Genomic DNA, 13,875 nt, shown 5'->3' with positions numbered 1-13,875 from the left:
ATGCAGGAATTCCAAATGGCAACCCAACTGCTGCACCACACATGTATCAGAATTTTAAAATACTTTTTGGTTATGAATTTTAGGGGCATGTGGAGGGGTAAGGTCTCAATATTTATTTTCTTTTTGTTTGAGAGGCAGGGAGACAAAGAAAGAGTGAGACATAAAAAGAGTTCTCATTTGCTGGTTCAGTCTCTAATATTCACATCAGCCAGGGCTGGGCCAGGTAAAATCTGGGAGCAAGGAATTCAATCCAGGCCTTCTATAGGGGCGACAGGGATCCCATTACCTGTTGCCTCCCTAGGTGCCCATCAAAAGGAAGCTAGAGTTCAGAGTTCAGCAAAGACTTGAACCCAGGCACTTGAAATGGGATGTGGGCATCCCTGCTAAAGGTTTAACTGATAGGTGAAACACCTGTCCCTAAAAACTTTTTTAATTTTACTTATTCGAAAGACAGAAAGAGAAAAAGCTCCCATCTGTTAGTTTACTTCCCAAATTTCCAAAACAGCCAGAGCTAGGCCAGGTTCAAAGCCAGGAGCCAGGAACTCAATCCAGATGTCCCACATGGGTGGCAAAAACCCAACTACTTGAGCCATCACAGTTGCTTCCCAGGGTCTGTATTACCAGGAAGCTGGAGTCAGGAGCCAGAGATAGGAATTGAACCAAGGCATTCCAAACATGGAACAAAGGCATTCAAACCTGCAGCTTAACCACTAGGCCAAATGCCCACTCCCACAACTTTTAATTAATAAACAACTTTTAATTTTAAATGTTATTGTATCTATCCAAATCAAAAACATTATACCCTTTGATCCAGTGGTTCTTCTCTAGAATTTATCCTATGGATAACTTCTCACCTATGTACAACAATGTACTAGGTTATTCACTGAATAATTGTTTTGTAACAGCAAACGTTTAGAAACAACTTGAATATCCGTTAATGAGGGCTGCTTAAATTAACAAAGGTATATCCGGGATCAGCGCTGTGGTGTAGTGGGTAAAGCCACTGCCAGCAGTGCTCCATTACTGATCCAGCTCTCTGCTATGGCCTGGGAAGGTAGTAGAAGATGGCCCAAGTGCTTGGGCCCCTGCACCCTCCTGGGAGACCCAGAAGAAGCTCATGGCTCCTGGCTTCAGATGGGTGCAGCTCCGGCCATGTGGCCATCTGGGGACTGAACCAGCAGATGGAAGACCTCTCTCTCTGCCTCTCCTTCTCTCTCTGTGTAACTCTGACTTTCAAATAAATAAATAAATCTTTTTTTTTTTTTTTTTAAAGGGTATATCTAGGCCGGCGCCACGGTTCACTAGGCTAATCCTCTGCCTGCGGCGCCGGCACAGGCGGTTCTAGTCCCAGTTGGGGCGCCAGTTCTGTCCCGGTTGCTCCTCTTCCAAGTCCAGATCTCTGCTGTGGCCCAGGAAGGCAGTGGAGGATGGCCCAAGTGCATGAGCCATGCACCCGCATGGGAGACCAGGAGGAAGCACCTAGCTCCTGGCTTCGGATTGGTGCAGCATGCTGGCCGTAGCGGCCATTTGGGGGGTGAACCAACAGAAGGAAGACCTTTCTCTCTGTCTCTCTTTCACTGTCTAACTCTGCCTGTCAAATGAATAGCAGAGAATTTTGAGGAAAGATAGTTAAAACAACCTTCTATTTAAAGACAACTTCAAACTTTAAAAAATATAAACTTTCCAAGAACACACACATATCCTTTACTAGAATTTACCAGTTACCCATTTCTTTTATTATTCGCATTTGTATATTCTCTCTATACATTACATACATATGCATATATCTGACTGTTTCCCTCTCCCAGAACCATTAGGATGCAGGTTATATACTTGTAAATCATATCCCATTATTCTTTTTTTTTTTTAAAGATTTATTTTATTTATTTATTTGAAAGGCAGAGTTACAGAGAGGCAGAGGCAGAGAGAGAGAGAGAGAGAGAGAATCTTCCATCTGCTGGTTTACTCCCCAAAGACTGCAACAGCCAGAGCTGAGCTGATCCAAAGCCAGGAGCCAGGAGCTTCTTCTTCTGGGTCTCCCATGCGGGTACAGGGGCCCTAAGATTTGGGCCATCTTTCATTGTTTTCCCAGGCCATAGCAGAGAGCTGGATCGAAAGTGGAGCAGCCAGGACTTGAACTGGAACTCATATGGGATGCTGGCACTACAGGAGGCAGCATTACCTGCTGTGCCACAGGGCTGGCCCTGTCCCTTTTTTTTTTTTTTTTTGGACAGGCAGAGTGGACAGTGAGACAGAGAGAGACAGAGAGAAAGGTCTTCCTTTTGCCCTTGGTTCACCCTCCAATGGCTGCCGTGGCCAGCGCATCACGCTGATCTGAAGCCAGGAGCCAAGTGCTTTTCCTGGTCTCCCATGTGGGTGCAGGGCCCAAATACTTGGGCCATCCTCCACTACACTCCCAGGCCATAGCAGAGAGCTGGCCTGGAAGAGGGGCAACCGGGACAGAATCTGGGGCCATAGCAGAGAGCTGGCCTGGAAGAGGGGCAACCGGGACTAGAACCCGGTGTGCCGGCGCCGCAGGCGGAAGATTAGCCTATTGAGCCGTGGCGCCGGCCCGGCCCTGTCCCTTTATACTTAAATATTTCAGTGTATATTAGTAAAAATAAAGATACTTGTTAATAACAACCACAGGGACCAGCGCTGTGGCATAGCAGGTAAAGCCACCGACTGCAGTGCCAGCATCCCACATGGGCACCAGTTTGAGCCCCCGCTGCTCCACTTCCAATCCAGCTCTCTGCTATGGCCTGGGAAAGCAGTAGAAGATGGCCCAAGTCCTTGGGCCCCTGCACCCACGTGGGAGACCCAGAAGAAGCTCCTGGCTCTGGATTAGCTCAGCTCTGGCCGTTGCAGCCTTTGGGGAGTGAACCAGTGGATGGAAGATTCTCTCTCTCTGCCTCTGCCTCTCTGCAACTCTGCCTTTCAAACAAATAAATAGATCTTAAAAAAAAAGAAAGAAAGAAACTACAGCTAAAGGAAGATGAACAAAATGACAGAAGAGAACATAAAGTTAAAAAAAACAATCACAGTACATCATCACCTTCATAAATTTACATCGATGTAATACTTTTAGCTAATCGACCATCCATATGCCAATTTTATCAACTGACCTACTCTTTTATGGTACTACAGGATAGATCCAGCTAGGGAAGGGCACTGCATTTAGATATCATATCTCTACAGCTTCAAATAAGGAAATCTTTATCTCCAAAATAATTCAGTGTAAAAAAAAACTAGAAACAAAGGAACCAAACTTAAAACCACACAGTTCTTTAAAAAGGGGGAGGGGAGGGCCAGCACTGTGGCACAGTGGGTTAAAGCCCCAGCCTGCAGCACCTGCATCCCAAATGGGTGCCAGTTCAAGTTCCAGCTGTTCCTCTTCTGATCCAGCTCTCTGCTAGGGCCTGCGAAAGCAGCAGCAGATGGCCCAAGTCTGCACCTGCGTGGGAGACCTAGAAGAAGCTCCTGGCTCCTGGCTTCGGATCAGCTCAGCTCTGGCCGTTGCGGTCATTTCGAGAGTGAACCAACGGAATGGAAGACCTCTTTCCCTCTGGCTCTACTTTTCTCTAAAACTCTTTCAAATAAATAATTCTTAAAAACAAACAAACAAAAAAACACAGAGGACTGTATCACAAGACAACACAAGGTCCCATTTTACTCTCACTCCAGTTTACTATGCTCAAGAGGTATTTCATTATTCAGAAGAGTCTCAACTCTAATACACAACGGTCTCTAACATGTTTTTTAAAAAATGTGCGAAGGCTTTGTTTCATTCAATGTATAAGCAGAATAGCACAGAGCTTTAGCGAATCAAGAGACTTATCGTGATGTAATCCTGTTCATTTCATGAAGAGCAGGACATATAAAGAATAACTCCTCTTTTATGCACACCTGGTAAAGGTATCTTTCCAGGCTCATCTTTCACTTGACCTCAAAACCAACAACCACAGTAGAACGTCTGGGCTTTAAGTCAAGAAATCTGAGTCACTGGGGTGGGGGTGTGGTGCAGCGGGTTAAGCCACCCCTTGCAGCACCAACATCCCTTATGGGTACTGGTTCGAGTCCTGGCTGTTCCACTTCTGATCCAACTCTCTGCTAATGTGCCCAGGAAAGCAGCAAAGGATGGTCCTAGTGCTTAGGCCCCTGCACCCACATGGGAGACTCAGATGAAGCTCTTGGCTCCTGGCTTCAGCCTGGCCCAACTCATGCCATTATGGACATTTGGGGAATGAATCAATGAAAGATCTCTCTCTCTCTCTCTTGCTATAACTCTGGCTTTCAAATAAATAAATAAATCTTAAAAAATAAACAAATCTGAGTCATAAATATGTGAACCTGATAACTACCACCTAAAAATGTCACCAGTCAAGACAGTCCAGAGATAAAAGACAAACTATCCCATACCAAGTTCAAATATTTAAAAAGGAAAGTCTAATATGTTATTTTTTGGTTCAAGACATTTATAAATTTTAGATTAAAGGTTTAATTTGAACTCCTTATAGTTTAAGTAGAAAAAGATATGCTTGGGGCCGGTGCTGTGGCACAGCAGGTTAAAGCCCCAGCCTGCAGCACCTGCATCCCATATGGGCACCGGTTCTAGTCTCGGCTGCTCCTCTTCCGATTCCGCTCTCTGCTATGGCCTGGGAAAGCAGCAGAAGATGGCCCAAGTCCTTGGGCCCCTGCACCCATGTGAGAGACCTGGAAGAAGCTCCTGGTTCCTGGCTTTGGATCAGCACAGTTCTGGCTGTTGCGGCCATCTGGGGAGTGAACCAGCAGATGGTAGACCTCTCTCTCTGTCACTACCCCTCTCTGTAACTCTGTCTTTCAAATAAAAAAAAAAATAAATCTTAAAAAAAAAAAAAAAAGATATGCTAGGAGTTAGTGACATTCCATGTTGGAGTGCCAGTTCAAGTCCTGGCTTCTCTGCTTCCAGTCTTCCTGCTAATACCCCTGGAAAGGCAGTGCGTCATAGTCCAAGTTCTTGGGACCTTGCCACCAATATGAAAGACCAGGATGGAGTTCCTGGCTTCAGCCTGAACCAGATCTGGCTGTTGCGGCTATAGAAGAAGTCAGTCAGTCTGTCTGTCTCTCTTTCTGTCTCTCCTTCTACGTTGTTCTGTCTTTCAAATAAACACATTCACTAAAAAGAGAAAAACACACACACACACACAAAAGAGAAAAACACACCAAAATATAGTATGGAGTGAACACAGCTTTAGCTCCCTGATTCAAGTCCATCTTAAGATAAGCCACTGGGGCTTGTGGTACAGGAGGTTAAGCCTCCACCTGGGATTCCGGCATCCCATATGGGCACCAGTTTGAGTACTGGCTGTTCCATTTCTGACCCAACTCCCTGGTAATGTGCCTGGGAAGGCAGCAGAGGATGGCTCAACTGCTTGGGCCCCTGCACCCACATGGTGCAGATGAAGCTCCTGGCTTTGGTTTGGCCCAACCCAGGTTGTTACAGACATTTGGGGAGTGAAGCAGCAGATGGGTAATGTCTCTGTCTCTCTCTGCCTCTCCCTCTAACTCTTTCAAATAAATAAGTCTTTAAAAAATAAAATAACATGGTCTGTCCTTATTGAAAAAGTTACTGCTTACCTTTCCATATTAATAGGTGGAGCATGCACTTTGGTTGCTTCAGAGGTACGTTTGCCCATATTAGAGGACATGATTGTTTCCCCTTCAGATTTTAATTTGTCCACAAAATTATCTACTTCCTTTCCTTTGGCTCCAAGTTTCAAAGCTTTGCTGGGGCCTGAAGGCCTAAGTGGAAGAATACAAAAAAAAATTTAAAAACCCAAAACATTAATTAACAACCCCATATCAGTGAATTTCTCTACTTTAAGAGGAATGTAAACATCTCAAGGGAAAAACCCAAGCTTTTAGTTTGGTAGGAAACTAGCCTATTCATGTTCTGACTTATAAATCTGTCCAAACTGCCAGCTGACAGTCACTATTAACATTCAAGCTTTGAGTACTCAAGGACCAATGGCATATTTTTATAATAACATAGGATCTGAAGAAAATTCTTTACCTTCCATCCAGATAAATGTACCTGTGCACAAACAAAATTATGCATATAATTTTAAGTAGCTCACACATTCCCCCTGTAATCAATCCTTGAACATCAAAATTAAAACTCATCCCAGAAACAAGTTAAATACCCTTTCCCTTTCCGAAATAAGATATGTCTCATAGGAAATTGAGGTCACAGGATAATCTGTAAAAGAACTTCTTTTACACAAAAGGACAAACATGATATTTATATTTCTCTTTTCTCCTTATATTTTGTGTAGTCAAATTTAACACTGCATCTGATTTCATCAAGTCTCATTATTTACAGCTTGCTTAGAAATCAGGTATCACTCCAGACACACACATACAGCCTTCACCCGGCATCTAGGGATACTGGTAATACACTGGGTTATACCTGGCTGGTGCAGGTGCCACCTTTGGTTTATCAGTTTCAATGATGGTCTCTGTGATCATGGCAGCTGTGCTGCCTCCAGACACTGCAGAGCTGCCAAATCCCCCAAATCCTGGAGCTTTTTTGCCCAGTCTCTCTGCATCTCTCCGGGCCTGTTGTAATTCCTTTGCTTTACGCCGCATCTCAGCCTTAGCTTCACGTTCTTGAGTCTATGGAAAGAGACATACATAGATGTAGTTTTGAGCACAATCCGTATTAGCAAGTAAAAACAAGAAACCCAAATTAGAGAAGGTGAAGAGACAGACATTCAGCCCAGCAGCCCCAAGATTTACCTCTCTGACTGCTCTGAAAACCTTCTCCTCATGAGAATCCATTTCTGTGAAGGTTCTGATCTGTGCCAGGTTAACATTCTCCCGATATCCCAGAGCAACAATTTCATCAAAAGCAAAAATCAAGTCGAAACAGTGTTCAGATATTTCATTCTCTTCTAAGGCTCGACAATATTCAGGGATCTAGTCATGGACAGCAATGGAGAAGAATTAGAATTTATCAGCATCTGTGTTTCCAAATCTTATCCCTTTAAATATACAAATTCCAATAAACCGGAGTTCCTTTCTTAGCTCCTTTCTAGTCTTTATTTAAAGCAAGATTTTGGCATAAAGTCTTTGTGTTTCTGTGTATATCAGTAAGTTGTATCTAAAAAACATTAAAAACTATGCCAACTGTGTCAGATTAAGATAACTGCTTAAGAAGGGGAAATGAGACAGTAGCTCCCATATTCTCTTCTGGGATACTTACAGACTAGAGGATATGCAATAAATGTCTGCTAAATGAATAAGGAGCTGCTGCAGAAAGCTGCAAATTCATAAAAATCATCTGTTTTAGGGGAAGAAAGTTTCACACAAAAACTGTCAGATAAAAAGTGGAAATGAAAATTACAGGACTCTTACCACTCTCGAGAAGAGCCTTAAAGTCTCCAAATCTTCTAAAATGTTGCTGTTTTTGGTAGTGATCAGTACCATGTACAATTTCTCCATAGGCTGGTAGACATATCTCACACTCTCTGTCTCAACAAATGTATGTTGTTTTCCAGTGTTCATCAACTTTGGAAAAGCTGCTAACAAGCCCTCAATCCGAGTTCGAGTCATTTCCACAAACTGTCGAGAAACAATAGCTTTTCCTGCTTTTGTGCAGACTGCTGCTGCCAACAGCACCTGCCAGGAACACACATATAAATAAGTACTAGTTAATTATTTCTTCACATTTGCCTTCTCAACTTATCATCATCTTCCACAGAATGACACAATCGTTAGTGACATGACTACTAGCAGAGTGCTGACTTTCAGACTCCGTCACTTTTCATTTCAGTTCATAAAGCAAAGCAGAAGTAGAGGAAAATAAATCTGTTCTTCCTATTTTTCAATAATGTACCTAAAGAGAAGTTTGTTGTTTTTGTCCCAAGTCTGTATCTACAGAGGTCTGATTATACAAATTAAAGGCATACGGGGGAGTGGTGGTGGTGCTGTGGCACAGTGGGTTAAAGGCCCAGCCTGCAGCGCCAGCATCCCATATGGGCGCTGGTTCGAGCCTAGTTCTGATCCAGCTCTGTGTTATGGCCTGGGAAAGCAGTACGAGATGGCCCAACACCTTGGGCCCCTGTACTCATGTGGGAGACCCAAAAGAAGCTCCTGGCTTCTGGCTTCAGATCAGCTCAGCTCTGGCTGTTGTGGTTATGTGGGGAGTGAACCAGCGGAATGGAAGACTTTTCTCTCTCTCTCTCTCTCTCTCTCTCTGGCTCTACCTCTCTGTAACTCTTTCAAATAAATAAATTTTTAAAAATAAATAAAAATCTTTTTCAAAGTAGACCTAAATCATAAATACTCTCATGAAGACACTTGTTTTTGTATAATCAGTTCCCTTTAAAAAGATCAGAAAGGGCCAGCCAGCATTGTGGTGTGGCTGGTAAAGCCACCACCTGCAGTGCCAGCATCCTGTATGGGCAATGATTCAAGTCCTGGCTGCTTCACTTCCGATCCAGCTCTCTGCTGTGGCCTGGGAAAGCAGCAGAAGATGGCCCAAGTCCTTAGGCCCCTGCACCCATGTGGGAGACCTGGAAGAAGCTCCTGGCTCTGGACTGGCACAGCTCCAGCCATTGTAGCCAATTGGGGAGTGAACCAGCAGATGGAAGACCTCTCTCTCTCTCTGCCTCTCTGTGTAACTCTGACTTTCAGATAAATAAATCTTAAAAAAAAAAAAGAAAGAAAGAAAGAAAAAAAGATAAGAACATGTATTAGGCATATAGAGAGGAACAGAACAAAAAAAAAATTGCCAATTCTAATTATTAAGACACCAGTTAAGAGTCTAAATCCCACACTGGAATGCCTGGGTTGGAGTTAAGACTCCAGATGTTTTTATTATTTATTTATTTATTTATTTTGACAGGCAGAGTTAGACAGTGAGAGAGAGAGACATAGAGAAAGGTCTTCCTTTGCCGTTGGTTCACCCCCCCAAATGGCTGCCACAGCTGGCGCGCTGCGCCCGGCACACTGCGCTGATCCGAAGCCAGGAGCCAGGTGCTTCCTTCTGGTCTCCCATGCGGGTGCAGGGCCCAAGGACATGGGCCATCCTCCACTGCCTTCCAGGGCCACAGCAGAGAGCTGGACTGGACGAGGAGCAACTGGGACAGAATCCAGCGCCCCAGCCGGGATTAGAACCCAGGGTGCCGGCGCCCCAGGTGGAGGATTAGCCAAGTGAGCTGTGGCGCCGGTCAAGACTCCAGATGTTAAGACTTCCTACTAACACAGGAAGCAACAGCACCATTGTCAAGTAACTGGGTTCTTCCCACCCTGTGGGAGACCAGACTGAGTTCCCAGGTCTTGAACTTAACCTAGCCTAGCCCCAGCTATAGCAGTATTTGGGGCATGAACCAGTGGATAGGAGTTCTCTCTGTCTGACTCTCAAATACATACATATTTTTAAAAAGTGAGGAAAGAAGGCTGGCACTGCGGCTCACTTGGCTAATCCTCCACCTGAGGCACCGGCACCCCAGGTTCTAGTCCCGGTTGGGGCACCGGTTCTGTCCCGGTTGCTCCTCTTCCAGTCCAGCTTTCTGCTGTGGCCCGGGAAGGCAGTGGAGGATGGCCCAAGTGCTTGGGCCCTGAACCCACATAGGAGACCAGAAGGAAGCACCTGGCTCCTGGCTTCGGATCGGCACAGCACACCGGCCATGGCGGCCCTTTTGGGGAGTGAACCAATGGAAAAAAGAAGACCTTTCTCTCTTTCTCTCTCACTAACTCTGCCTGTCCAAAAAAAAAAAAAAAAAAAAAAAGGAGAGTGGTCAACATTGTGGTAGAGCATGTTAAGCTGCTACTTGGGATACCTAGATCCTATACAGGAGTGCCTAGGACTAAGTCTCACCTCTGCTTCCAACCCAGCTTCTTACTAATGTGCCTGGAAGGCAGTGGATGATGGCCTAAGTGCTTGGGTTCCTGCCACTGGCATGGAGACCTGGACAGAGTTATTGGCTCCTGGTTTCAACCTGGCATAACCCTCGCTATTATGGACATTTGGGGAGTAAGTCAGTTGATGAAAGCTCTCTCTCTTTGTGTCATTCTGCCTTTCAAATAAATAAATCTTTAAAAAGAAAATGAGAAAAGGGGGATTTTCCTTCTTTATAAAAAATAAAATTACCAGTTGGCTACTTTTAAGAGTAGTAAATAATTAAAACAAACATTTCTTTTATATATTTATAATCCTTTAAATAAATAAAATTTTAGTGCTGGTGCCGTGGCTCACTAAGCTAATCATCCGCCTTGTGGCGCCGGCACACTGGGTTCTAGTCCCGGTTGGGGCACCGGATTCTGTCCCGGTTGCCCCTCTTCCAGGCCAGCTCTCTGCTATGGCCAGGGAGTGCAGTGGAGGATGGCCCAAGTGCTTGGGACCTGCACCCCATGGGAGACCCAGGAGAAGCACCTGGCTCCTGCCATCGGATCAGCGTGGTGCGCTGGCCGCAGCGCGCCAGCCGGCGGCGGCCATTGGAGGGTGAACCAACGGCAAAGGAAGACCTTTCTCTCTGTCTCTCTCTCTCTCATTATCCACTCTGCCTGTCAAGAAAAAAATAAATAAATAAATAAATAAAATAAAATTTTAGTATTTGAGAAATATTTTCTTTTATCCTCACTATTTGGAGGTTTCTGCTATTACCCAGGTATGAAGCAAGAAGGTATATATTGAGGGCAGCAAATGACCCAAGGAAAACAATAAAAGTATAAAAAAAAGTCATGATTTATATCTATTCCAGCTGTTTAGCCTGAATTAACAGTGTGAGTTTTCTTTTTTTTAATTTTTGACAGGTAGAGTGGACAGTGAGAGAGAGAGACAGAGAGAAAGGTCTTCCTTTTGCCGTTGGTTCACCCTCCAATGGCCGCCGTGGTTGGTGCGCTGCGGATGGCAGGAGCCAGGTGCTTATCCTGGTCTCCCATGCGGGTGCAGGGCCCAAGCACTTGGGCCATCCTCCACTGCACTCCCTGGCCACAGCAGAGAGCTGGCCTGGAAGAGGGGCAACCGGGACAGAATCCGGTGCCCTGACCGGGACTAGAACCCGGTGTGCCGGCGCCGCAAGGCGGAGGATTAGCCTAGTGAGCCGCGGCGCTGGCTGAGATTTTTTTTTTACATAAAGTCAAGGGGCCCTATAGTTTTTGGTACACAAATAATAATAATACCTTAATCCCCCAGGAGGAGAAATTGACCTAGAAGTATTTTTAAAAATTTTTTAAAGATTTATTTATTTATTTAAAAGTCAGAATTACACTGAGAGAGAAGGAGAGGCAGAGAGAGAGAGAGAGAGAGAGATCTTCCATCCGCTGGTTCACTCCCCAATTGGCCGTAATGGCTGGAGCTGTGCTGATCTGAAGCCAGGAGCCAGGAGCTTCTTACAGGTCTCCCATGCAGGTGCAGGGGCCTAAGGACTTAGGCCATCTTCCACTGCTTTCCCAGGCCACAGCAGAGAGCTGGATTGGAAGTGGAGCAGCCGGGACAAACCGGTGCCCATATGGGATGCTGGCACTGCAGGCGGCGGTTTAACCCGCTATGCCACAGCGCTGGCCCCGAAGTATTTAAAATTTTATTTATTTCTGACAGGCATAAAGAGAAAGAGAAAGATGAGGGACACATAAAGAGAGCACCCATTCACTGGCACACTCCTCAAATGGCTGCAATGACCAGAGATGAGCCAAGCCAAAGCCAGGAATTCAGTGCAGGTTTCCTAAGTGGGCAGCAGGGATTCAAGTACTTGAGCCATCAACTGCTATCTCCCAGGGTACCCAGTAGCAAGAAGCTGGAATTGGGAGCAAAGCCAGGGCTCAAACCCAGGCACTCGAATATGGATATGGGTGTCCTAATTAGTATATTAACCACTAAAAAACTTGTTTTCACAAATTTTTATCATAGGAGGTTCATGTTTCTATCATCTACATGCGTCCAACAACAATAAAAGAAAAAAAAAAAAAGGAAAAAGGTTTAAGTGTTGTTGCTGATTCGGTTTTCCAATTACCAATGACAAGCAGGTAACTTTTTGATGATTCACTACATGCCGTATCTGTCTGATCATAGGGTAAGATGATATAAGGGAAGACTTCTGCCCCAAGATTATCCCTCAGAAGAAGTACGCCACATAAAACTTGTACATGAAAGGTCATAGTAGCATTATTCATAATAGCTAAAAACTGAAAACTCAACCGTCTATCATCAACTGAAGATTGGATAACAAAATGTGATATTACCATACAATGGAATATTTAATCATAAGAAGGAATGAAGTACTGATATATGATGAAAATACTGAATGAAATAAACCAGAAGTTGGGGTCAGCATGGTGGCACAGAGGGTAAAGCTTCCACCTGAGCTGCCTGCACTCATATGGGTACTGGTTTGAGTCCCATTTGCTACGCTTCTGATCCAGCTCCTTGCTGATGGCAAAGGACTGCCCAAGTCTTTGGGCACCTGCGCCTACACAGGGGACCTGGATGGAGTTCCAGGCTCCTGGCTTTGGCCCGGCCCAGCCCTGACCATTGTGGCTGTCTAGAGTGAACCAGCAGATGGAAGATCTGTCTCTCCCGCTCTCTCTATAACTCTGCCTTTACTATAAATAAAAAATTTTAAAACAAACCAGATATCTTACATGAGTCTATTTATATGAAATATCTAGAACAGACAGATCCAGAGTCAGAGGCAGACTTGTGGTTGCCAGGGGCTGGGAAGAAGGGAATTTGGTAGTGTATGAAGTTTCTTTTTAGGGTGATGCAGTGTCCTAAGTTTAGAATGTGGTTGGTTGCACAACACTGTGGATACTAAAAGTCACTTAATTGTGTACTTTAAAAGGCTATGTTTTGTGGTATGTTAATTATATCTCAATAATAATTTTAAAAAGGAATGGAGAACAAGTCCATATATTAAATGAGACTTAGACATATGAACCAACCACAACGTATTAATCAAATGTGAACAGTTAAGAACCATTGATATTAAGGAGTTACTGGTAATTTTTAGATGTAAAAATATGATAAAGCATCATCTAAACATTTTTATAACAGAGACTACTTTATTTTATTTTTTATTTGAAAGAGTTACAGAGAGAGAGGAGAGGCAGAGAGAGAGAGAGAGAGAGAAAGAGAGGTCTTCCATCCGATGGGTTCACTCCCCAATTGGCTGCAACGGCTGGAGCTGGGCTGATCCGAAGCCAGGAGCCAGGGGCCCAAGGACTTGGGTCATCTTCTGCTGCTTTCCCAGGCCACAGCAAAGAACTGGATCGGAAGTGGAGCAGCTGGGTCTTGAACCAGCACCCACATGGGATGCCGGCGCTTCAGGCCAGGGTGTTAACCCACTGTGTCACAGCGCCGGCCCAGAGACTACTTTTTTTTAAAGTTATAGAAATTCTTGCCGGCGCCGCAGCTCACTAGGTTAATCCTCCACCTTGCAGCGCCGGCACACCGGGTTCTAGTCCCGGTCAGGGCACCGGATTCTGTCCCGGTTGCCCCTCTTCCAGGCCAGCTCTCTGCTGTGGCCAGGGAGTGCAGTGGAGGATGGCCCAAGTGCTTGGGCCCTGCACCCCATGGGAGACCAGGATAAGCACTTGGCTCCTGCCATCGGATCAGCGCGGTGCGCCGGCTGCAGCGCGCCTACCGCGGCGGCCATTGGAGGGTGAACCAACGGCAAAAGGAAGACCTTTCTCTCTGTCTCTCTCTCACTGTCCACTCTGTCTGTCAAAAATAAAAAAAATAAAAATAAAAAAATAAAAAAAAAAAGAAAAGAAAAGAACAGCATCCTATAGATAATAAAGGATTTTACAGAAGGGTGCTATCATGAGACCCGATAATATCAAGTTTATTCAAATGTAAGCTTAATAAGTAAAAGAATTAACTATATCTGACAA

At 44.8% G+C, this 13,875-nt stretch overlaps 1 protein-coding gene across 1 annotated transcript in view; it reads right to left on the bottom strand.

Annotated features, from left to right (window-relative positions):
- The window catches only part of ARCN1 (archain 1), a 33,813-nt gene that overhangs the window by 15,249 nt on the left and 4,689 nt on the right, over positions 1-13,875 (bottom strand). Inside the window, exons 2-5 of the mRNA XM_062197137.1 lie at positions 7,396-7,659; positions 6,778-6,957; positions 6,449-6,654; positions 5,617-5,781 (exon numbers count right to left, since the gene is read on the bottom strand). Of these exons, the coding sequence (XP_062053121.1) occupies positions 5,617-5,781; positions 6,449-6,654; positions 6,778-6,957; positions 7,396-7,659 (815 nt within the window). The remainder of the gene's footprint in view (positions 1-5,616; positions 5,782-6,448; positions 6,655-6,777; positions 6,958-7,395; positions 7,660-13,875) is intronic.

This window comes from Lepus europaeus, chromosome 7, assembly GCF_033115175.1.
Source record: "Lepus europaeus isolate LE1 chromosome 7, mLepTim1.pri, whole genome shotgun sequence".
Classification (NCBI taxonomy): Eukaryota; Metazoa; Chordata; class Mammalia; order Lagomorpha; family Leporidae; genus Lepus; species Lepus europaeus.
The sequence above is the reverse complement of the archived record's forward strand: the minus strand, read 5'-3'. Positions and strand labels throughout refer to the sequence as shown.